Source organism: Electrophorus electricus, chromosome 7 (genome assembly GCF_041902795.1).
Source record: "Electrophorus electricus isolate QZ-2024a chromosome 7, ASM4190279v1, whole genome shotgun sequence".
Lineage (NCBI taxonomy): Eukaryota > Metazoa > Chordata > Actinopteri > Gymnotiformes > Gymnotidae > Electrophorus > Electrophorus electricus.
The window spans coordinates 16,180,386-16,206,574 of record NC_137503.1 but is presented as its reverse complement, the minus strand read 5'-3'; the positions used below and the strand labels follow the sequence as shown (position 1 = coordinate 16,206,574).

Genomic DNA, 26,189 nt, shown 5'->3' with positions numbered 1-26,189 from the left:
AGTGCATTCTGATTCCTCTTCGTTATTTCAAGAGCCTGTGTTTTTACAATTAACAAATGAGCTGAACTCAAAGGCCCAGTAATAATTATTCAATATTACCATAGTTAAGTGCAAATTATTACACTGTTGTGTAAATAGGGGCCATCATTTTGAAATGTATGCTCTTGGTTCTCTGTCCAAAAAAAAAAAAAATGTGTTTGGAGAAGAAAAATATAAATTGTACTGTTGTTGCACTGTCCAGTGTCAACCAGATTTTTTGTCTTTTGAGTCTTGGTTCAACTCGTTTTTTCCTCACACTCTTAGAGAGTTTTTCCTTTGACTTACTTACTGAGGGCTTGGACCTTGGCAAAGACCTTCTCTAAAAAGGGCTATATAAATACAATTTGACTGATTGAATTTATAACATAAAGTTTGCAGCATTAGTTTGGCTATTGCTGGAGGGAACTGAACCTCAGTTACCTGTCCCAGGGAGAAGACCTGCACCATGATGTCAGAGTTACAGTCATTGCTGTGTGCATGTGTGGTTGTTTGCATTTCCCACTCAGATAGGGAAGCAATGATGAAATCCACTCTTAGTCTTCTTTTTAGCATCCCCAGTGGACATTAATTCCTATAACATTTTGATGACTTGCTGTACAGTGGTCCTGGAATCCTAGCCTCTTGCTGTTTTACACTGTTCTCAAATATTATATGAGTAATTACCATTACCATCACATCATCCTGGCCTCATATATAAGATATATAATAACTATACATTTAAAACTTACCAATTGTCTTGTAACAACAAGGAAAAATGTCCTCTACAGAAGTTAATTGTTTTTTGGAATAATCTAAACTGACAAAACAAATTATTATTCTAAATCCATACACAACAAAAAGTTTCTGTATTTTCTGCTGTTTAATTCTCATTAATATATCTTTATTGAATGCATTAGCGGAGGTTTGTATTTTCCTTTTTTTTTTCTTTTTTTTTTTCCTGAAATTACAAGGTACAACTAAACAAGAAAAAGTCATCAGATTTCACTTACATTGAGTGTAAACATCAAGGATAAGAACTCTGATGAAATCCATAATGTATTCCAGCCATTTCCAGTTTCATGATAATATTTTTTGTTTGGAAAGTAAACCTCTCCTTGACAACCTTTCCTGGGTCTGTGGCCCACGGGTTGAAAATCATTGCTGTTGGGTATTTATTTATAGGGTGGGATGACAGCAGAGTGTCGCAAAGAGTGAAAACAAGGCTGAAATATTACAGAGAGGGTACAGAGAGCATGGAGTTCAGCTAAAGCAAAAAAAAAAAAAAGGGTATATCAATGTTTCTAAAGGACTGATTCCATCTTATACGGTGACACAATAGTATTGCGCATAACTGACACTGATATTTTATCGTAGTTATTTTAACATTCCGCTGACTCATCATAAGATTGCTGTCCTTTTATTATTGTAATGATGTGTGAAAGCATACCCCATTGTACACTTTGATCCACTGGTTTTTGTTTTTGTTTTCTTTGAAGTGTTTATTGTTTTACTGTTTCTCTCCTGCTGTGCCATCAGAGCTGGCTATAGGAAAGACTAGATGACTTGCTTTTTCATGGATCTGTTTTTGACTTTTTTTTTTTCCACATGCACACATACACACACACACACACACTTCCTGCATGTCACAGTACAGAGGTTATTCCAGTTTTGAGTTTTTGAACAACAGTCAACAATAGTAAAAACCTGCATGACTTACTTAAAATGTGGAGGCAATGGAGAACACAGTTGCTTTATTATGTTTTCATTTATCGTGGCTTGTTGTGTTGTCTACTGTTTGCACATGTTTGGCTAAATGACTAAATGTTCCATATTGCCTAAATGTAAATGGAAACTAAAAAAGGCAGACAATATTTAATAAAATGGAATATCTCTAAAAGGGACCATACTAACATACAATGCATGCAGAACATTTTCAGACTGTGTCATGTTTTACACATTATTGGTATGTTTCAGATGTAATTATACACAGGAAAGGTTGTCCAATATCCTGTGCCAAACAATTCGAGTTTCACACATAGCCCAGCCCACTCACTTCATAACAGAAACCACATCCTCACAAGCTCTACACACAAGGATCAACAGGTAGGCATCTCCCTTTGTCAGTGTTTCACTGAATTAAACCCACAACACCTACAGAAGGTTCACCTACAAAATTACTTCATCACTACCCTTACCTTCTGCAAACATGGATGTAGCAGCCTTAAGTACAAATCCCCTAGCTCCTATCTCAACTGGCCATATATATATATATATATATATATATATATATATATATATATATATATATATGGCCAGTTGAGATAGTTGAGATATATATATATATGGCCAGTTGAGATAGCACTGCCCCCAAAGGCTTGTACGGTAGGCACTAGACATGATGGGAACATCACTTCAGCCGCCTCTCTTCTTACCCTGATGTGCCTATGACTCTGGAACAAGGTAAATCTGGACTCATCAGACCACATGACCTTCTTCCATTGCTCCAGAGTCCAATCTTTATGCTCCCTAGCAAATTGAAGCTGTTTATGCAGGTTAGCCTCACTGACAAGTGGTTTTCTTAAGGCTACACAGCTGTTTAGTCCCAATCCCTTGAGTCCCTTCACATTGTGCATGTGGAAATGCTCTTACTTTCACTATTAAACATATCCCTGAGTTCTACTGTTGTTTTTCTACAATTTGATTTCACCACACGTTTAAGTGATCGCCGATCACGATCATTCAAGATTTTTTTTCCGACCACATTCCTTACTCGGAGATGATGTTTCCCCACTGTCCTTACGCTTTTTAATAATGCGTTGGGCAGTTCTTAACCTGATTTTAGTAGTTTCAGTAATCTTTTTAGATGTTTTCTCTGCTTGATGCATGCCAATAATTTGACCCTTCTAAAACAGATTAACATCTTTTCTATGACCACAAGATGTGTCTTTCGACATGGTTGTTTAACAAATGAGAAGCTACTCACTGCATCAGTTAAGGTTAAATAACTTGTTGCCAGCTGAAACATAATCATCCATGCAGTAATTATCCAATGGGAGGCTCTTACCTATTTGCTTAGTTAAATCCAGGTGGTGACCATCTCAGCCACTTCCTTTTGATTGCTTTATCAAATGCATCCTCAAATGGAGTTGTTAACTCTATAAAATAAACTGTCCACTTATTTTCAAAGTACAACACCACACCCTGCCTTGGCATAGTTAATGCAACACACTAAGGGCCCTATAGGATTTTTTGTTGTTGTTTCTTTCTTTTTTCTTTTTTTTTTTTTACCAACATCTGCTACTAATTTCCAACCTCATCAGTCCATCTACCAATATTTATAGCCTGAGATTACTCCCCAGAACACTGCCCCTTGTTCACAAACCTAATTGCTGTCAATACTTGGGGAAAGAGTTAACTTCTATGTGCTTATTTTCAAATAAACAGGCTATTGAGCTAACTGCCTGGTTGTCTCCATGTATAACTTTCCTGCAACAAACTTTTATACTAATAAAATCTGCTTATCAACCACTACACAAAAATCACAGGCTAGGATCTTCAACTACCCATTGTCCAAGGTTTTGTGGAGTTGGAAGAACATTGTAAGTTGGAAGTACATTTTACACAACTCACATCCATTGCCCTTGCCAAGTGATTCTCCACTAAATTTGAATAATGAAATCTTTCCCCTTTTTCCCATTTGAAGCCACTGATGTGCATGGTGTCTCCTCTTCATGTTAATGAATAAAAGCAGTAATCATTCACCTTCTCTCTGGCAACATGGTCTTATTAAACACATTCCACAAATCATCTCTTCTGCTTTGCAATGGCCCTAACACATCCTCATGCTCCAAAGCACTCGTAGGTAACTGCAATACCACTCATAGATTCCACGTTCTTCCTGTTTTTGTGACTGGCACAGCCGTTTTTATCACAGCATCCTTAGACCCTAAAAAATAAGATAATGAGTTCCCTTAGCATATTAATATTCCCCAAATAAACTTGTCGGAAGTAGCTCTATCACATCTCTCTGTACCATGCCACACTACTTAGACCAATGGCACCCTTATCTTAAACCTTATTCATAATCCTCTCCAGCCTCTCTATGCTGGTGAGCGCAACTGTCTGTGGCCATCTAATATGAGGCAGCAAACCAAACTGGAGGCACCACATTTTCAATTTATCTGGTAAAAATGACCTATCAATATTATTAATAGCCTTCACCATTTCCTTCTTCAGCTCCTCAACTTGTTCTTTATCATTTAATGTTGCACTACACCATCTAGCCAAACTCTTTACTGGTTTCTCCACTACAGAAGGTATCTGTTCTCCTTCCATAAAAAAAAATGTTCCTGCACAAGTTTTTCTTTCACAATCTTCTAGACTTATTAAGCTTAACCTTCATCCTACCTCACTTAAGATTATCATTCATCTTCTTTAGCAACTACTGAGTACATGGCACAGTAGCTGTCAGCATTGTCAGCATTGTCATCCATGTAGGCCCTGAATGGAGGGAGCTGGGTACTGTGCTACAGACTCTCCCTCTCAGAAGCTCTAATTATCACCTCCATCGCTATTGTGAATGCTAACATTGAAATAGTACAGCTGGCCTTTATACCGATTTCCAGTTGCTGTAACATACTCTCCTGTATTAAAACAAAACTTAATAACCTGCCTTAATTAACCTGTCTAGTAATCCTATCTGGTACCTGGACGAATCCAAATGCCTTCCATAAGAGATTTTGCAGTACCGAGCCAAATGCATGTGTAGGTCCCTATCCTCTTTCTTTTCTCTCTGGATTTGATGCCAAATCATGCTGCTATAAGCCAAACAACCTGGAAATTCTGAAACTCCTGCCTTTTGCACTGATGTATCCATTAACTAAATCACTTTTAAATATGTAACCTTTGCAGTCTTTGTGTGATCACCATAAAGGAAATCTTACCCTCTACATTAAGACTCATAGGCCAAAACTGTTCAATACCCCCAGCATCCTTCTCTTTTGGTATAAAATACAATCCTGTCTCTTCTTGACTCTTTTGGATTAATCCCTTTCTTTTACACTATGACCATCATCTTTCATAAGAACTTCAAGATATCAGGGGCACCTTTATACATGCAGTACAGGACTCCATTAAGCTCAGAGCAGAACCTGCCTTTACACTTTTATACCTCACTCCACTTTGGTGGGCTGGCATCCATTTGCTGCTCTGTATCACCCACTGGTAGAATTTATGCTGCCCCAGCTTCTTTGTCCTTTACTTATCAGAATACACTCTATTGAAATGCCTTTTTGAGTTCTCTTTTGGGAACTTTTGAGTTCTTCTTTTCAACTTTTAGCCTCCTAGATTTCTCCTTACTAAGAAATGTCTTCACAAACCTAAATGCATCCCTAAAAGGTACCCTATAAGTCTCCTTCTTGTTTCTACTTTTCCTCAAGATCTCTGCTCTGCTTTATACCACCAACCTATCATTCAGCTCCTTTTGCAGTGTATTGATACCCCTCTCTTTCCTCCTCTACTTGCCTCCACTGCTTTCTAAGTGACCTTAACTCCTAAGTGAGTTTTCTACTTTCTAACTATTTCTACTTTCCATCTTGAATTCATTATGCCTTGCCTCTTTTCCTTTCCCTGCAAAATACCAAATCTTGCCATCCTATATTCATAAATAACCTTTCCTAAGGTACCTTCAAACCGGTCACTAATAGCTTTCAGATCATCATTAACACTCCTTCCAACCATCATGTCTTCTCCACCTGGCCATCTTACCTTTACTCCCAATCCCTTTTTCATTCAGACTTTTAAAATGGATTTAACTATTCTTTATTGACAATCTATACAGTACACCACAATGACAATGTACTGGAATGCTTTGTCATGTTTTGTAAATATATTAAAAATAGAGAACAAATATGTTTGCAACTATTCTTCATTTAGTATTTGCTTCAAGTATCTTTGGCATCAATTACAGCTTTATGTCTTCTTGGGAATGATTCTACAAGCTTGGCACACCTGTCTATTGTAACTACAATTTTTGTTGGCAGAATCATTTAAATAAAGTCAGGTTGGACAGAAAGTCTAAATGCACAGTCATTTTCAGGTTTCTCCAGAGATGCTTTATTGGGTTCAGGTTTATACTTTGGCCAGGCCACTTAAGAATTTTCATACTTTTTCCAAAGCCACACTTTAGAAGTAGTAGTGGCAGTATGTTTCATGTTATTGTCTTATGTTAACCTTTGTCTAATCCTGAGATTTAGATAATCTGAAAAAGGTCATCACCCACAATTGCTCTATATTTTTCTGCATCCATCTTTCCCTCTGTCCTCACTAATCTTCCAGTCCATGCCACTGAAAAACATCTTTAAGACATGATGCTGCCTCCACACTGTTTGACTGTAGGGTTTGTATAAATGAGGTGATGATCACTGCCTGTTTGTTTCAATGCTGCTGGGATCTGTGGCCAAATAGTTGAATATTAATTTCATCAAACCTGAGGATCTTGCTTCTAATTGTCTGAGAGTTGATCTTTTGGCAAACTCAAAGTAGGTTAATTTGCTTTTTAGTTAGGAATTGCTTTTATCTAGCCAGTACTGATCTAAAAGCCCAATTAGTGGAATGCCATTGGGTTCTTGCTTACCTGTCTGACCAAGGCCTTTCGTCCCCAGTTACTCAGTTTGGCTCCATCACTATATCTACAAAGACTGTTGGTGGTTCCACATTTTGGCCATTTTCAATGCTGCAGACATTTTCTTGCATTCTTTCCAAAATATGTGCCTTGACACAATCCTGTCTTGTAGGTATACAGACAATTCTCTCAACCTCATGGCTTGATTTACATACATGATCCACTGTTAGAACCTATATGGAAAGCTGTCTGCCTTTTGTAATTATATCCAATAAATGCAATTAGGTAAAGGTAGACTCCAAAGAAGTTGTAGAATCATTTTAAGGACCACTGACAGATGTAGGGTATCCTAGGGTCATAACAAAATGTTTGAATACTTATTTAAATGCTATATTTCAATCTTTTATTTTTAATTTAAAATGCATTCTATAAACCAAATTTTTCTTTGTCATTGTGAAGTATTGTATGTGGATTTTTGATAAAATCATGCTGGTTGATAAACAGTTCCTTTATTGACCATGAAGACTGCCATTGAGCAAGAGAAGCTTAGATTAGCTGTATAAGCAATTGGGAATAGGGTCCCTTTCCATCCCCAAATTCCTTTTTATTGAAAAGACCTCTGTGCTTTGTGCGTTTTCTAATAGATACATCGATTTAAAACTACATTGCATTCTTGGGGGAAATTATTTCAGTTTAGAAGCCATTTGGGACTCAATTCAAATGAGACTGCTGGATTGGCCCCCAAACTTTGGAACTTTCTACCCCTATTTCATCTTTAAAAAAATAAATAAAATACAGTGAAAAACTTTATACTCAGCCCCTTTACTCACTATCTACCAAATATATGTTTTCTGATAGTTTACTCCTTTAGTTTGTTCTGTCTTTTGCTGCATGTTTGTGCTACTGCATTGTGACCTTGGGTCTTATGAAAGACCCAACATAAAAATAAAAATAAAATAAAATAAATAAGCTAAAGAATTTTAAGTAGCAATTTAAACATGACCTTTAACCATGTGTTTGCATCTGCAGTGTTTCCTCAAATGGATTAGTGTTGCTTTTGAAACAGAATTGGCTAGCTAGCTGCTTATTCCATCTTTGGCCATTTCCTCATAGTCGTTTGGAGAGTAAGGTGCTGGTGCTGGAGACTCAGCAGCGAACAGAGCTGGAGGACATACGGGAAGAGAAGGAGAGGCTGCAAGACCTTGTGGGGAGGCAGTCAGCTGCCATCACAGCTCTGGAGAGGCAGCTACGCACAGCCAGCAGTAACAGTTCTGCCCTACAGAAACAACAGCAACAGCTGATGAAGTCCATTCATGCCCTCATCAGCTTGGTGTCTGCTGGGACAGGTAAACACGAATGCGTACAGACACACATGTGAGTACATATACAGTGCATACCTGTATGTTTTCAAAATGTGGGGTTATATATATGTTTTATTTGTGCTCTGAGTTTAAGGAAACATAGCATAGTTCTGGCGAAAAAAAAAAACATTTGACCTTTTTGGTATTATTTTGTTAGTCCTGATATCTTACCACCTTTTCCATTTGCTTTTCCTTTAAATAAACACACACACCTGCACACGTACACACACACACGCACACACACACACACACACACACACACACTGCATGAGATTACAGCTGGCATTTTTAAATATTTTAATCATATATAAAGTGATTGAGAGAATTAGAGGATTAGGTAGTGCCCCCTACAGGACCCCCTGAACATTTGGCAATTGTCAGGACTGCCCACAGTAAAGAAATGTAGTATCATTAGATAGATCACATGGAGGTCCCCATTTAATTTTCATTAGGAAAAATTATGATAGGAAAAATGTTTTAAAATAATTATGAAGCAGCTACAAATGCAGTGATTCAGATGAGTGAAACATAAAGAGTGCATGTTTGGTCTGAGCAAAGAAATACATTAGATAGTTTAACAATAAGCTCTTTCTTTTGATATTTTTGTCTTCTCAATTAAACATACTCTCATTCACAGACACTTAGACACATACACACACACATGGGGAGCTCAGCTAACATGAGGCAGAGTACATATCAGCTTACAGATTCCCTTTGGCAGTCCATGAGAAAATTTTTAATTTTCCTATGTGAAAAATGATCTTTAAAAGATTCCAAAAACAAAGATATCTTGCCTGAACAATGTGCAACCATCATGGGATATGACCTGTTCATGTAGAGTTAATGACAATAATTAAAATCACTTCTGTTGCCATGAGACAATGCTACTGGGATATGAGGACTATGTTAGTTTGCCATCTAAGAATTCTTGATTCAGCATAAACTTGACAGAATAAATATCTTCCCTTGCAGTGTCAGACTTCACACCAAGTGAAAGGAAGTTCAGAGACTGTGCTGAAGCCTATAGGTCTGGTCTCAACACCAGTGGAGTCTATCACATTTATGTTGGAGACATGATGGAACCCACAAAGGTACAGCCTTTCAACCAGGTCATTGAATTAGTCAGAAAGATAGAATGTGATGGACCCTGAGGAGCTTTAGAAAATGACATGATTCTTTATAACCCCCCAGTTCGTTCTTTTCCTGCAGCTCACCTGGTAGTGCAGGTAAAGCAAAGTGCTTCCAATGTGATTCCCAGGGAGAACACATCCTGATATATAGATGAGTCTTTGCCAAATGCTGTAATGGTTCTTTAAGAGATGAAGAGGACAAGAATGTGCTTAGCACTCTTTGACCTAGGACCATAACCTGCAGTTATTTGAATTGGTGAGGCCTTGAAAAGTGTTTGACTACTTAACAAGTATGGACTTGTTAAGAAGGGTGTATGGAAAGTCATGATAAATTAAAGCGTTTAGCCAAGAGAAGCTGTGCATTGCAGTGATTTTTTTCAAGGTAATGGCGTGAAAAAATCACGCCTTACCCATCGCAAATCAACACACAGCTTCAAGTAGCTTTTTGCGTTTATAAAACAGAGACAAAAATAATGTGATCAAATACACCAGTGCCCAATAAATCATTTAATGTATTAAATAATGTATTAATAACAATATTCATAATAAACACTTCTTCCACCAGGCAATTCTTTCCACTAACTAGTTTTCATTGCTGAGTAACACAAGGGAAAGGATTATACTACTCAATGGAATATTGCATTAATACAGAATTCAGCCATTGTGAGGTGGTCATAGGTGTGTATATCGAAGATTTTACAACAGCTTTCAACACTGCTCAGCCAAGCAGATTTTTATAATGTAAAATATATTAGAATATAAAATCATTGTGACAGAATAATGTTTGACAACCCTTTATGGTCCTTTGCTGCTAGAGGCTATTATTCAGAGCATAATGACTCCTACAAGATGGCTGTGGATCCACCACCAAGTTTAACATGCATGCAAGATTTGTGCTTTTTATAACAGGTTAGGTGTCTATGTGTCCTTCCTCGGATGCAAGCAGTTTAAGAACAGTGAGCCTGCCATGAACTCCAGTTTTGTGAAGCCCACAATACGCAATTCATGTTGTTGAAGTTCCTCAGCTGCTCTATGGCCGTTTTTGAGATTGTGGTTTAGTGGTCATTAGTAGCTATCCTGTTTGGCAACCAGGCATGCTTGTCAGTGAGATACTGTTCCACTTTGCTGATGCATTCTTACCATATTTGTTAAATGCTGCCATGATGATTGAGACTTTTCTCATTTTCACCTTAAAGAACTTCACCATTTTTTAACACTGACTGACCTGTTATATGGAATGCTGTTGGTTGTTAAATCTCCATAACCAATTGTCAGAACACTTTTATTGCTGATGTAGAATGTTATTCGGCAATCTAATATAAGTCACTTGCATAACTACCTCTGTTTCTTCTGTTTGATTTGAAAAAAAAAAACCTCATTTACCTGATGCTTTTATACAAAGCAACTTGCAATTATGAGTAAAGGGCCTTGCTCAGGGGCCCAACAGTAGCAACAGTGCTTGAACCAGCAACAATCCAATTATAATTCAAGTACCTTAACCACTGAGCTACCACTGTCCCAACTCACATGAGAATCCACTTGTTCGGTCATTTTTCTTATTATTCATGAATGTAAGCTTTCCAACCCAAATAATCAGTTATCCAAGATGCCATACCAGTATCTATAGATAATTTATTTAGACTGCATTTGAAGTGTGGAGAGAGATCAGTCAGTGAGATGCACTGTCACCACAGGTCTTCTGTGACATGGAAACCAGCGGAGGAGGCTGGACAGTATTTCAACGCAGGATCAACGGCACAGTAGATTTCCAAAGAAGCTGGAAAGAGTACAAAATGGTGAGTACACACACTCATGCATGTACACGCATACCTAATTGGACACACTCAACACACATGTGCACACACACAGAGTTTTTTTAAGTCTTTCAACAACTAGCAGCCTAGTGAAAGGTTGCTCAGGCAACATTGGCTCTGGTTTACTCAGGATCCATTAATCTATTAAGCCATTATAATTGGTCATAGCTGAATGAAGGAGATGCTACGTCCTTGTGCTGTGTAGGTTCACAGGACAATATGAACATGGCTAGATAATATTTATACAGAACATGGGCAGTTACTAAATGTTTTCTTAATTATTCAGTGGAAGAGTTTGGCTTCATTCTCATGAAATAAGCTAACAAATCAGCAAAAGAATGAAACATGGAGTGTAAAACAACATCTGACAGTACGACGTCACTGCCAACATTTGTACTCTTTTTATAAGGACCGTGGCCTGTACTATGTGAAGGCTCTAGACATGCTAGACATGCTACAAAAGTTTATGTAGACACCAACATGTTTGGGGTTTTTTATGTGCTACGTATAGCCCGTTCGAGCATCCCTGTCTTCATGGTTTCTCTGTCTCATGTCTGTTTCGTTTCAGTCCCGTTGTCCCAGTCTGTGTTGCATTTTTGTTTTCCTCATCCTTTTGTGCCTCCAGTCATCTCTCTTCATTTGTTATCTTTTGTTGTATCTCCTCAGCCTCCCTCCTGGCCCTTTTGTCATCCTCAGTCTGTTTCTGTTAAGGGTTCTGCTCCTGCTTCCACTGCTGCATCCATTCTTGGTTCTTGTTTTGTTTTGTCTGCTCCTGTTGCCCCTGTTCCCACGTCTGTTCCCTTGTCTGCTTCTGTTGTGTCAGGTGTCTGTGTGTTCTGTTTCTTTTGCTCCTGTGCCTGCTTCTCATCATGTCCAGTGTTCTGCTCCTGTTTCTGGTCTGTCTGTTCCTGTGTCTCATCTGGTTCCTGTCCCTTCTCCTCGGCTTGTCCATTCTGTTCCTGTCGGTGTCTTGTCCTATTCCTGTTCTTGGTCGGTTCTGTTTATTTTTTGCACACTTCCGTGCAGTGTGCTTTGGCGGGGGGGGTACTGTCACTATTGGCCCCTCCTAGTGTCCCTGTCTCCATGGTTTCCATGTCCGTGTCTTTGTTTAACTTTACTTCCTTGTTGTGGTTTTTGTTCCTTAGTTTCGTTTTCTCTGCCTCTCATGAGTTGCACCTGTGTCTAGTTAAGTCTTATTAGTATATCTATTTAAACCCTGCCTTTTTGCCTGTGCATTTGCTGGTTATTGTATTCCATGCCTTGTTTGTGATTCCTAGCCTGTGTGTTCATCCTATCTTAATTCCTTGATTGTGATTCTTCTCTGCACATGCATCCAACTCATAACCGCTCAATGTTACACTATGTTTTCACTTTTCAAGGAAGTGTTTGAAATTGTCAATACTTTTCCATAAACCACAGGATAAACATTATGTGTACAATTTAGAAGCATATATAAACCTTAATATGTATGAACCTTAATGTGCCACATCATAACCATTAAATAAATATCTACAAATATTTACATTTACAGCATGTGGCAGATACCCTTGTACAGATTTTATAGTCTCAGTCAAATACCTACTGGCTACATACTAGTTGGTCAAACGTAGCCTGATGCAGAATGGATTTTGATTAGTTATCTTAGGTATATACATCTAATAATAATTTTCTTAGATATCACACAGTTCAGTGTTTTGTTTTGTTTTTTTTTTTACAAATTCTTAAAACTAAATCTGTTATCACATGGTGGTATGGTGAATTTAGCCACTGACTGGAGCCCATCTTTCCTCAGGGCTTTGGGGATCCAGATGGAGAGCACTGGGTGGGGAATGAGGTAGTGCACCTGATCACCAGGCAGACCCAGTACTCCCTCCGAGTAGAACTGAAGGACTGGGAGGGGAATGCTCCATATTCTCTGTACGACACCTTCCAGTTGGCCAATGAAAAGCAACAGTACAGGTAAAAAAAAAATACAAATACAAATAGGGGGAAAAATACTTTAAGGTCTTGAAAGTTTTGAGGATCTATTAGTTATGCAAATTTGCATTCATTCATTGAGAGACTCAAATGTTTAGATTGGTACTTTAAGATGCTCTTTGTGGTATCAAGCCCTAGTTGTACTTCTTTGTGTGCTGCTTTGATTTTATACCATTACATAGTGGGCTGCAATTCAAGTTCTATTTGGACATTCAATTAGACATTTGGACATTCAATTTGGACATTCAATTTTTTTCAGTTATCCACTTCTGTACAAATACGGCGAGCTTCATCTTTTTTGAAGAATGGGATCTTGATGTGTATGGGTGTGTGTGTGTGGCCACAGTGAGATCTTTAGTGACCTCTGTGCTGATTTCCTCCTGTTCAGACTTCTGTTGAGGGGTTACAGTGGCACGGCAGGGCAGCAGAGCAGCCTGGCCTCTCATGGCACCAGTTTCAGCACCCGTGACTCAGACAACGACAACTGTCTCTGCAAGTGTGCACTAATGCTGACTGGAGGTGAGGCCCTGTTTCTTTTGCATATGCAAATTACTACTGAGAGAGTATATTGTGTATTGTGTAACAGTGTATATGTCCTGATAAAAGTACAGGTAAAAGTACAAATAAAATGAATGTCACACCCTTGTTCAGGATTTATAATGATTATTATCAAACACTCATAGAATAATGTAAATAATAAAGTAATTTTTTAAAAAGGCACCAGTTGGCCTCTGCCTGGCAATGGTGGCCCTCCATGTGGCCTATTGTTTATGTTTCATTTTCAGGTTTTATTCCATGCCACACAGGTGGTGTTGTCTATTTACATAGGTGACAGCTTTATCCAAAGCAACTTACAATTATGACTGAATACATCTTGAGCAATTGAGGCTTATGGGTCTTACTCAGTGGCAACTTGGCACTGGTGAGGCTTGAACCACCAACCTTCTGACTACAGGTTAAGTACCTTAACTACTGAGTCATAACTACCCACATTCTCCACACCGATGTCAGTCAGTGACGATGTTACATTGGCTTTCTTTAGTTGTGGTTAGTGCACTTTCATGTTCGGGTTTGATTTATTTGTTTCAATAAGCTCTTCAGTTGGAGACTCTCGTTTGCTTCTTTTCTTTTCCTACATATTCTACACCAGTGACACTGGCTAGTAAAAAAAAAAAGTTTAATCCAGGTCTGCTGGCCTTGTAAGATTTAATCTAAAGCACATTATACCCCTGTCTACACCTTCTCATTCTCAAGTCCCCCTAGACCCCATTATTTACGTAGCTTAGCACCCTAATCAAAAAATTTAAAAGCCATCTCTCAGCACAGTCTGATCTTACTCTTCCACCCAGAGTTTAAAACTGCAATATCATTTAAAAACAAGTTCCACACTTTCAGACTTCTCTATGCTCGTACACACATCTCCCTCTGTCCAAACAGTTTATTCAATACCAGTGTTCAACCATTGATCCCTCACCTCTAGTGGACTCCAAAATAAACTGGCTTTTAATTGTGATCCTGAACGTTATTTAATTTAATTGCCGCAAAACCAGCTGGAGACCTCAAAGTGCCCCTCTCTGTTTGTATAGCTATTCATAAGCAAATGTTGAAAAGCCCTGCCCTAAATCCTCCACAACTGCCATCCCTTTCCAATCTAAACATGTGTAGAGTGAAGAGATATTAATTCAGTCATGGTTAGTTCAGTGTCTCTCTGGGGAGCAAGAGCAGTCTGCTTCTTTTAGGAAGAATCACAGTTTGCTTAAAATGGCTATGAGATACCTCTTGCCCAGCGGGGACTCATATCATTCAAAACACTTGCAGCCTGTTGAGATGGAGAGAGCCTGCCCAGAAACAGAGACAAAAGAGACACTGTGGAGGGGCAGGCGGAAGAGGCAGAGGTGTTATTCTGAGGTATCATTTGTGCTTGAACAAGCCCCCACATGTTAGTACCTACAGAGAAATGCTACTATGTTCACTTCCACACAAGCACCAATGGATAAACCCCCTCGTCCAGAAATCCAAGTGGACAGCATGGATCATATTTATCAACCTGAGAAACATATCATGAGGTTATTTTCTCATAGATAAGTGCTTACCACGATTCTTCTCTGCGCAGGTTGGTGGTTTGATGCCTGTGGCCTATCCAACCTGAATGGCATGTACTACACGGTGGGTCACAACATCCGGAAGCTCAACGGTATTAAATGGCACCACTTTCGAGGCCCCAGCTACTCACTGAAGTCCACGACTATGATGATCCGGCCGACCGACTTCTAATGCAGCGTGCCCATGATCACAGCGTGGCGGTCTGGCCGTCAGGGATAGCCGAAAGCTGAAAATCAATGTTCCGTAACAGAACTCTGGACCAATATGGTTGTGATAAGCATTTGGAAAGTGAAGTCTTTTGTAACAAAGAGTCTGTTACTTACTGGACAACTGATCTTCTGTAAAGCAGAAAGTTACAGAAAGCATAGTTATCAGACTGATATTAAGAACTTATAGCTCTTGTTCTCTCTCTCTCTCTCTCTCTCTCTCTCTCTCTCTCTGTCTGTCTGTCTGTCTCTCTCTCTCTCTCTTTCTCTCTCTCTCTCTCTCTCTCTCTCTCTCTCTCTCTCTCTCTCTCTCTCTCTCTCCTATCTGATGATCTTACCCAAAATGTGAGAAATTCCCCTCTGCTCATATGGTGTCTTTGTGAGCTCAGCAAAAGCTGTTGTTACGACAACATCAACAGAAAAATAAATCATGCAACATTGAACTCTTTGAGACATGAAGAATATTACTGATGCCACATGTACTTTCTTAAGGATGATGGAGGTGAACTGAGCATATGGGATTCAAGTGATTAGAGACAATCTGTAGAAATTATGATGACCACTTTATTTTAGAAACTGTCATGCTCAAATGGTGGTATGGACATGATAAAAAATGTAAGAAGGATCCCCATGTATTGTTTTCATGATTTCATGATTTGTCATTTACAGATCCTAGTGGATATACATTTTTATACACTTTTTTTGTTTAATCAGTGTTTATATTAACTGGATGCAGTACATCTCTTTCTTTTAGAATCTTGCTAGAATTATATAAATCACTTGTTTGCCCCTTTGTGTGTGTGTGTGTGTGTGTGTGTGCGTGCGCGTGTGCGAAAGAGAGAGAGAGAGAGAGAGAGAGAGAGAGAGAGACACTTCCAGTTACTTGGTTTATGCTCATCATTTTTGCTCATCTTTCTGTGTGAATGTGAATTTTAATGCCTCTTAAGAATAGTTTTTTCCTGGTTTCACCATCACAGTGTAAAAACTGCCAGTTGAACAATTTGTGAAAATGCACTTTAAATGAATAGTCTACTGTTTCTGATGAAATATCTTATTCAGTCATAATCATGACATGAACTATTAATGCAGTTATGTGAGATGAGTTATGGTAATAGTTACAATAGTTAAAATTATTCCAGTTTTGTCAATAACCTTGAAAGACGGTCATCAGCTCAACAGCTGCAGTACTTCATAAGTGTTTCACAGCCTGCACTGTTTTCCACAGTATTCTGAAGGTCTGACTGAGGCACATTCAAAATCACTAAAGCATCTCACATCACATTGCTCACTGCCCTAGCCTCCCACATTCAAACTAAATACTTCTGGACGTGTCAAAAAAACAGAAGTGTTCTCTTTTTACCTTCTTGTCTTCTTCCCTACATTAATTGTTTTCCAGTGTCAAATATTGATTTTGCTTTTGTTGCTAAATGATTGGGTCTGAGCTATACAGTAAAACATTTCTTATATAAATGTGTGTCTTTTTGTTCTGTGCCACAGCCTTTGTCTTTAGCTGCCACAAAATTCCTCTTGGACATATTTGAGCCAGGTTGATCGCTTTTCTCTCTAAAATCAACTACACTCACAGATAAATGCTCTTTAACGTCATGCTTTTAAGTACCATTGCCACTTGTGATTAACTGCCCTCATGATGTAATCTCATGCCTTTGTTATCACTGAGTGAAATGCAGTAAATCACATCGTGCACTTAGATCTCATCTTGGCAGGGCTTGCGTCACGTTGATTCCGTAATATGCTCAAGCAAACTTGGACGCTACCAGAACCAAGTATCCTGTGATGTGTTCCAACATGTGTGTTGATTGGATGGAGAACCCTCATATGGAAACGCTTGCGTCTGAATGATTATAACTGTCTAAAGTCATATTTGACGCTGTTGAGGCTGATTTTGCAACGCATTATAAAATGTAACAAAATTGTGTTGTCATTGAACACATCATCTTGAAAATATCATTACAATTGAACAGCTCTTTGCATTAAAATGCAATCTGACATTTGCAACGTTGTCAACACAGAGGTCCAGTTGCTAGATTAGTGTGCTAATAGAATGATATAAATCACTTGTTTGCTCTGTCTCTGTGTGTGTGTGCACGTGTGTGTGTGTGCATGTGCGTGCACGTGTGTGCGTGCAAGCACTGGGTTGTTATGAAACTGTATGTTGTACATGAGTTGTTATTCTGCATCACTGCCGCACAAACTGCACATTAAATTAAAGCTTATACTGAAATGAACTCTGTCACCATGATCTGAGTGCAAATCCCAGCTGTGCCATGTGCCATCACCATAGGTGGTAATTTCATGAGCATACCTCTTATTTAAATCAGTATTCATTCAGATCCTTTCTCTAATAATCGGAGAGCCTATGTTACAAAGTACTTTAGTAAATGTTATAAAATAATTTCAGTACTCTGTTACCCAGTTGGCTGAGTTGGTTTGTTAGGTTTCTTACTTGTGTCTTTTGAGGGAGTTTCCTTTCTATTGTCACCCTCAGTTTATTCTGATGGAGGGGTGCTGGGCCCTTAAAATATTTGAAGTGAACTGAAGTGGAGGGAAAGATGGTGACATACCTTACTTTATCTCCATGGTTGAGTTGAATGATTTATGCTTTCCTAGAATTTGAAAATTTGTACATGGAAGGCATGGTGTCAGGTGATAAAGGACACACTTTCTGGTCTGGAAAGTTCAGCAGTGATTAATTAATTTATATGTTTTTAGTAATTTTATTGTTGTTTTCTAGGGTTGCTGTTATATCAGTCAGCAGTCCTTGGAGTCAGTCGATCAGCTCAGCTCACTAAAATGAGAAGACATGAATATACTATGTGATGACTCATCACTTAACTTTTGTTCATAAAATAAGATTATATACTCATAAAGATGGAGATTTCTGTGTCCATAGCATTAAAACATCAGTTAAACTATTAGCTCCTGCAACCATAGTGCTCTATTTGATCATTTATTCTCTGTCTCCCTCTAGTGGACAGACCTGTGACATTCCTTTTGTAAGGGATGAGACCCATAGAAACAAATTCAAAATCAGAGTGTAAAATAAAGTTATTTTTTGTAGGTCTGCAGGTTTGGGATTGTTTTGGGATTAACAACCAATTGTAAGATTGTCACTATAAATGTGTAAAAGTATATATAACTTTTATGTGAAAGCTTATACTTGATAAATTCTGTACCAATTTCCTTTGCAGGTCATCAAGTAGAGTGAGTTGAATTGGTGTCTTCAGGGATCTTGCCTATGCTCTCTTTCTTTCATGCATTTCTCTCTCTCGCTCTCTCTCTCTCTCTGACCTAAATTCTGCCTTTTTTACTCTCCCCCTTAGCGCATGCTCTTGTTCCTCTGGAGAAACTATAAGGGAAATCTAGGCTATCATGTCTGAACTATTTCCAACTACAAATCAGATAACCTCTGAAAGATTCTCACCCTAAATGCTTCCCTCCTAGATAGAATGCCCTACCTAAACTCTCAATACAAAACTATCTGTGCAATCTGTGCATGTATGTATCCTACAGCTATGATTAGATCCTTCCCAATACACTTCCCCTTTTTATGTTACTGTTAATGTTTTTCAGCACATACACAGATACACAGTAATACCAGGAGGGGGCAGTAGTTGAAATTGCATTATTAGTTAGGTCAACACCGAATAGTTACATAATGACCTGCATAGACTAGATGCAAAACTAACGGGGTAACAGCATTAAGCCATGTTGTGCATTTAGCTATGTGACTGCATAGATATGCTTGATTTGGTAATACATTTGTGTTTTAGCTAAAGTGCTGTGTGATAGAAGTACATTGCAACATGCAAAGTTCAGCTGGCAAACACACTATCACTTTTGTCCCCATTAATATATGACCTGACAAGAGGGGGGGGGGGGGGTGTTCAGTTGTGCACCCTGTCAGGCTTTACTTGCACAAAGCTTTAAATCTACCTATCAGCTACAAGCCTGGACATGCCAGATCCATCTCAAATATGCTAGAATGTTGAAGAAATAGAGAACTGCATGATAACTTAATCAAGACTTCTCCAGTCCTGGTATCTCCCCATTAAGCCATAAGCCAGGCTGGGGTGACTGTGCTGCAAAATTCGACTTGCTCTAAATGTGGAATGAATGCATTATTTTTCACATTCTTCAATACCTTGACTGATAGCTTTTCACATATTTTTGGCATGTATGCATGGTGTGTATGTCCTGTCGTATAGAATGATGTGAATCACACACATCTTTGAATTACACAAGGGTAGGAGTTTTGTGCCTGACTGAAGCTGAAGACATCACCAAGGCTTTATTTATACCTGGGACTTTATTAATCTTGGGACTTGCAGATTCATATTAAGTCATTCTGAAAACTTTGAAATACAGTACATCTGTGCAAAAACATAGACAGTTTGCACAATGTGCAGCTATTACCTATCTCTTGTTCACTGAACAAGCGAGTAAGTAACACAGATTGTAAGTATAGTAGCTGACAATGAAACTAAAGATTTTGCGGCTTTTTTGTGGCAAAATTTGTGGCTTTTCTTAAACTGGGAGCTCGATTATGGCCTGTAGCTAATGCGGTATTGCTGCCACCAGAGGATTGGTCCAGAAGACTGATGCAACATGTGATAACTCAATCACAATTTGTACGCATCACACACACACATACACACACACATACACATATATACACACACACAAGCCTACATGAACAATTAAATAGTTCTATATTTCTAATTTAATCAATTAAATTCTAATTTAATTGATTCATTGATGTCAAATAAATGAAATCATATAAACCCCATACATCAGATAACAGATTATATTATTCCCAAGAAGTCCTACTACAAGACTCTGAAGCACTATGAATATACTATCAAAATAATTTCTCCGAAATGCAATGCCTTGCATTTCTTACCACTCCAATGATGCGTGCTGCATGAAGTAATACTAGCCCTGTGACTGTTTTTAAACATAGCATTTGTTTCCCTCACCTTTTATTGCCTGTTTCCAAAATGCCTGTCCAAGGGGTTATGAGATACAGTATAGGAGGCTGTTATGGGTAAAAAGATAAATCTTTAAGATGAGCAAGCATCTCCCCAGGGTCATGACTCTGATATGCTCTCACCCTCTCAGTTCTGTGCATGGAAGAACCTGTTCATGCACTTGTATAACATTTGGTACAGCTACTATATCTGAGACATCCAAGCATCTGTGAATTATTTTATCTTATTGCATCTTAATAAGACTAGACACAAAAGCAAACATACGAACAAAAAGAATTAAAACCTTCTTTAAGAAGCAGGTAATTGCTTTGGTTGTCAATGCTTCAAAATGTATTAATTGCAGGTTGTGATTGAGCAGGAATTCATCAATAAAATTAATTTTATTTACACAAAATGGCTGCAGCAACCACAGACCAAATAAAATTTTTTTTTTGAAGGGCTATACCAGAAAGAAGGTCAAATTAATGTGTGCATAATAAAGACAGAAGGCATGTTTAAGAAAACTCCTGCATCTGATTCCTGCAGTGTCACGTTAGGTATGTACACGCCAGGGTCCAATCAGTCATTTCAGTCTATTTGGTGGGGATCGGAGATATGCACTTCAAAGCTGATTGCATGTATTGATTTGAGTTGCGGCAAACGCGTGCGAGAGCAAACGAGATGGCAGGGAGAGTAGAAAGAGGGGAGGGGAGGGAGAGAGTAGAAAGAGGGGAGGGAGGAGAGAGAATGAGAATACGGAGAACAAGAAGAGCGCAGCACGAGGAAGATGGCGAGATGAAAGGTGGCGGAGGGAGAGACAGAAGTTCGGCCTATTTTCTGAAGCAGGTGCTGGTGTCGTGTCGACAGAACGGCTGAGGACTGGAAGGATCAGCGGCGTGTGAGTCACACCAAAATGACTCACAGACTACGCCAGTCTCTCTCGTTAACGCGCCTAGCCAAACACACACGCACACACACACACACACACACACACACACACACACACACGTAGAAAATCATTTCACATTCATTATTACAAACCTATGCATGGAGTATGTACAAATACAAATACACATGTGGAAGAGAGAGAGAGATGCTCACAATGGCAACATCTTTTTCATTTTTGCCATTTGTTGTTAGTTACAGCCCAGTTGGATAGGGAGGGCTAATTTGGGTCACCATGATTCACTGAATAAGGCATAGCACTGATCTGAGAAATTTCTGAGTGAACTTCTAAAGGTCATGTAAATACCTGCATGGAAAACTGGATCTGTAAATTTAGAGTTAAAATCTCGAACCTGTTTAAATAAACCAAAATGCTGTCATAGAAAATGTGTCTAGTATGGGCTGATTTGAAAAGCAAGAAAAGTAGAGTTTGTTGTTAGATTTCATTCCTATGATTCAACTCCTTTCACTTGTAATGCTCAGATAAGGCTCATGCTGAAGGCTGGTAGACTACGCCAGGCTACAACATTTGCATCAAACCTTGCAAACAGATTGTCTTATAGGATTAGCCTCACTTTATTCAAAAGTAGAGTCACATAATTTACTGAGCAATACTGTACCTCTCTGTGTCCTCCAGTAGAAAAGTCACAATGAAACCCACTGAATACCAGCACTGCATCCCTTGTTATTTATTTCCTTTATTTTAGTTAGTGTTTCCTTTGATGATACACCACCAAAAATACACACAATTAAATACTACAAAATGTTTCTAAGGTATCTTCATTTTTAATGCATATATTCAGTTACATGAAAATACCAAAATAATACATGAGGTATCTTAAATGGACTTTAGCATTCTCTAAATATCTATATATATATATATATATATATATATATATATATATATATATATATATATATGTAGCAACATGTCCTTTTATTTTTCCATGTGTGTAACTCTAAAGATATCTGGATGAAATAAAATCAAACTAAACATTTTGCTGCTTGTTCAAAGCCCAGACATAGATGGATACAACCATGAAGAGTACAAAGTAACAGAAAGCAGCACAAAAGCATGGTACAATCCAATATATCAGAAAAGGTCAGGTGTCATGATGTCAATAAAGGGTGACATTGTGTTTCAGACTGCATGCCAACCTATGGTGGTTGGACTGGGTGGAGACTGTTTCTAAAGCTGGTGGTGGTCAGAGCTTTGAAGCTGTAGTTGCCAAGTCACAGGAGAGAGAACTGTATATGGTCAGGTGTGTGCTAGTAGTTTAACTGCTCACACTATAACCGGAAACATTAGCATGACAGCTAATCTTTCTCTTGGATTCCTCTTATATGTGTCATTATATTTATTTAACTACTAAATATGTAGCCTACATCGTGTCATCATTATTTTGTAGCAACATATTAGCTATATCACAGCTTTATTTAAGAGTTTACAATACTCACTATGTCATCATTATGTCTGTCACATTATTTATGCTACAGTATTATTTGTTTATTATTTATCTATCAGGGACAATGCACATTGATCAACATAAAGTAAATGCCACAGCATCACCCAACTGGCTAATGTTCAGCTGTAGTCCCTGAGGCCTGATGCATGATACTTATAGATATGCTTTTAAAAGAGAAACATTTAGATATTAAATTCACTATCAACTTCTGTCTCATTAATAAAAGTCTCAAAAAGTTATTAAATTCTCTACCAATTTCTGTTTGGTTATAAAAAGACTAGATTGGTTATTAAATGATTTGCCTATGTGACCCACGATATCATGTCTTAGCTACAGGACATTCATGAATCACCAAATATAGAGCATGAACACAAATATGCTTGTTGACTCATATGTGCTCAGTCTATTTTTAAATATGAGATATCCAGAGAGAGACAGAGTTAGGTGGGCAGTTGTAGTGACAACCCACAAAGAGTCTCATACCAAAGCTACTGCAAAGCAAGACAAAAATACTGTATAGTGGTCTTAGTGTCAAAGGCAGATATTTGTAGGTCAGGAGGAGTAATTTTAAATAATCTGGAAGGACTATTGTTGGGGCTCTAATGTCAATTAAAAGAAAATTGCTAATTAGTCATGGTAAGCCTCTGAAATCATAGCCATGTTGGTTAAGGAAAATATCAACAATGAGATCCACAACTTGAATCACATTAGTGATACCACTATAGGAAGGGGGCTTAATACTAGCCTAATCTTATACATCTCTTGTGCAAAATAAATAGCCTTAAGACCATTTACAATGAGATTTTGTCTGAGCAAAGTCAAAATTAAAGGAATACACATGAGTCATAACAGCCTAGAATAATAAGGTGGTCTCTCAGGTCTGGTATACAGAAGTGGTGAGCGATGGTGATAAAACTGATTTACTTTGGTGTGATAACATTTATGAGTAACTCAGAAGTACTCCAGAAATGTTGGATCTTCATGACAGTACCCTGTGTTTCCTGCAGCTGGATTAATGCTGAATAACTTTAAGCTAATGCCCCTTAAATTTGTATTCCCTTTAAAATATATTTTGCGCAGTGACTGAAAGGAAGAGGTTCACAAAAGCTTTATGGCCATGTTTGTCAAGCCTATCAGTGTCAGCACTACGGATTAAAATATATTTGTAGTAAAATTGTTAAAAATGTATTTTTCTACGAAATGTCAACTGTGCCACGTTTATTATCTCGGCATCATGTGGCATAAAATATAACCACAAACAGTTTTAGATTCTGTCATTAGGAACATAATATGTTTTTTAATAAAACAAGCATATGATTATTCAAATTGAGTTATGTAATAATGAATAAAATATGTATTTATATACTTGAAGAAAAGACCACATATTAGTTTAGAGGAAACAATAATATTTTCAGAAGTATTCTTTCAAAAAATGGTGGGGTCAAAATCAGCCAATTTCAAAAAATGGTGGGGACATGTCCCCAGCATCCCCAGCATAAATTACGCCTATGCATGCTATGATTGGATGGAAGGGACTGAATTCATTTGCCCCCGGACATGACTAAATAAATGTGCTTGATGAAAAAGTACCTTGGCCTGAATTGCCATCCAATTTCAGTCATCTAGAGTTCGGAGATCTCAATTGTAAAGCTTATTAGACACACTAATCATGATAATATTAACACATTTTCTCTCTATACCCATAATTTGGTGGAGAACTGTCTACATGCAGAAGTGTGGATGTCTGTTCAGCTGCTTTGGTAATAGTAACTATAGGGTGATTTCACTGTGGAAGTGAAATAGGTTTCCACTGATTTTCATTCAAGAAAACCTAAAACAATTCCTGAACATCTTTTTGAGAATAAGGTTATAAAGTCAAACCTCACACAAATAAATTATGCACTCCTGTTACAGTCTTGCACATTATCCTACTTGCTGCTAGAGTACTGTATTAAACCAGCACTGTACTCTGAACTGTTCTGGCTGCTACCGGTGACTATGTTCAGGGTAGCATGTCACTGATTCCTATGCACAACTCGCTTTACATATGCCCAGTACTGTGTACTGGACTAAATAATTGCACTGTCTACTCATTTTGTATTTGTCCTGTCCTGTATTTATTATTGTTTATTTAATGTTTATTTAATGACGTTTTTGCACTATATTGGACTGTTTGTACTTGTGTAGCATGTTGTCTGTTGCACTGTTGTTTTGTGTTGCACCATGGTCCTGGAGGAACATTGTTTTGTTTTTGTTCTGTACTTGTATATAGCTGAAATGACAATAAAACCTTTTTGAACTTTGAACTATAATGCATTCTCTTCAAGCATCAAAAGGACTAAGGTCATTGGTGACACAGCACTACTACAAATCAAGTGATGACTGCTCATTCAACACAATTCTGTTACTTATTTCTACCAGTTGCAATAGGCTGTTAATTTACCATAATATCCCCACAAGTTATATAACATTTGAATCACTTAAGTGAAAAGCACTAATATTGTATACAAGCAGTAAAGGATGTGTAAACATGGTTTGTATGAAGCACTATATCCCTATAATTGTTTTTAAGTGTTTGCATTCATTCACACACACACACACACACACACACACACACACACACACACACACACACACACACATTCACTGTAAAGTTATGTGATTCTCATTCTGTCACACTTTCTGCACACATTCTAACATACTTATAATTATGTAAGTTGTTCTGAATATGAGCAAATGCCAAATGTAACGCTGTTTGTGTGTGTGTGTGTGTTCTTATTAGTGCTACCAGTATGCCCATATGGGACATGCATCCAAGGACTGTGCTCTTTTAAAATCGAGTGTGTAAATTTCTTCCTCTTTGTGAATTATTTTGAATATTTTGAAATAACTTGGAAACTCAGTAGGCTTCTTTGTCAAATATCTTTTAATCCATTTTACAAGAATGTGAGGTTGATATTGCTCTGGCTAGTCTGAGAAGTTTTAAATACACACAAGATTCAACCTACGGTGCTATGTGAGTGCATCTGGCTGACAGTGTCAGAACTGATGTAAGTAATGCTTTCATTCATTCTGCATTACACTCCTCCGTGCATGAGTCACCCCAAAGGGGAGGCAAGCAAGAGCATCTGGAATGGCAGTCCATTTATTTCTGTCGCCACACCACACTGCCTCAAGGAGATAAAACAAGCAATTTTTGTTGGACAAAAACACTTGTGAAAAACAGAATGTTCTTTTCTCCTAGATGTGAGTCTGACTGATAATTTTTTGGTATGGTTATTAAAAAGCAATGAGAATAATACAGTAGATGATATTCCACTTATTAAGTGTAAAACAGAATTGGGGAAACATTCAATACACTACACCAGATCACTTGTTCACTGCCAAACAATTCTTGTGGAACCAACATGTGCAGTTCAACATGTTAAATAGACCAATAGCTATAGAAGTGATTTCCTTTAGCTTTCATTTAACGTATTTTATTGAATTTGACTATATTTTTCATCCTAGTGTGAAAACACTACTGAGTCATTTTACCGTTTGTTAAGTTATGAAGTTA

General features: G+C 38.0%; 1 protein-coding gene across 1 annotated transcript in view; it reads left to right on the top strand.

Moving 5' to 3' along the window:
• angpt4 (angiopoietin 4) overlaps positions 1-16,701 on the top strand; it is a 34,538-nt gene extending 17,837 nt beyond the window's left edge. Inside the window, exons 4-9 of the mRNA XM_027004968.3 lie at positions 7,754-7,986; positions 8,974-9,092; positions 10,826-10,927; positions 12,738-12,904; positions 13,311-13,441; positions 15,036-16,701. Of these exons, the coding sequence (XP_026860769.2) occupies positions 7,754-7,986; positions 8,974-9,092; positions 10,826-10,927; positions 12,738-12,904; positions 13,311-13,441; positions 15,036-15,196 (913 nt within the window). The 3' untranslated portion in view covers positions 15,197-16,701. The remainder of the gene's footprint in view (positions 1-7,753; positions 7,987-8,973; positions 9,093-10,825; positions 10,928-12,737; positions 12,905-13,310; positions 13,442-15,035) is intronic.
• The last annotated feature ends 9,488 nt before the right edge of the window (positions 16,702-26,189 follow it).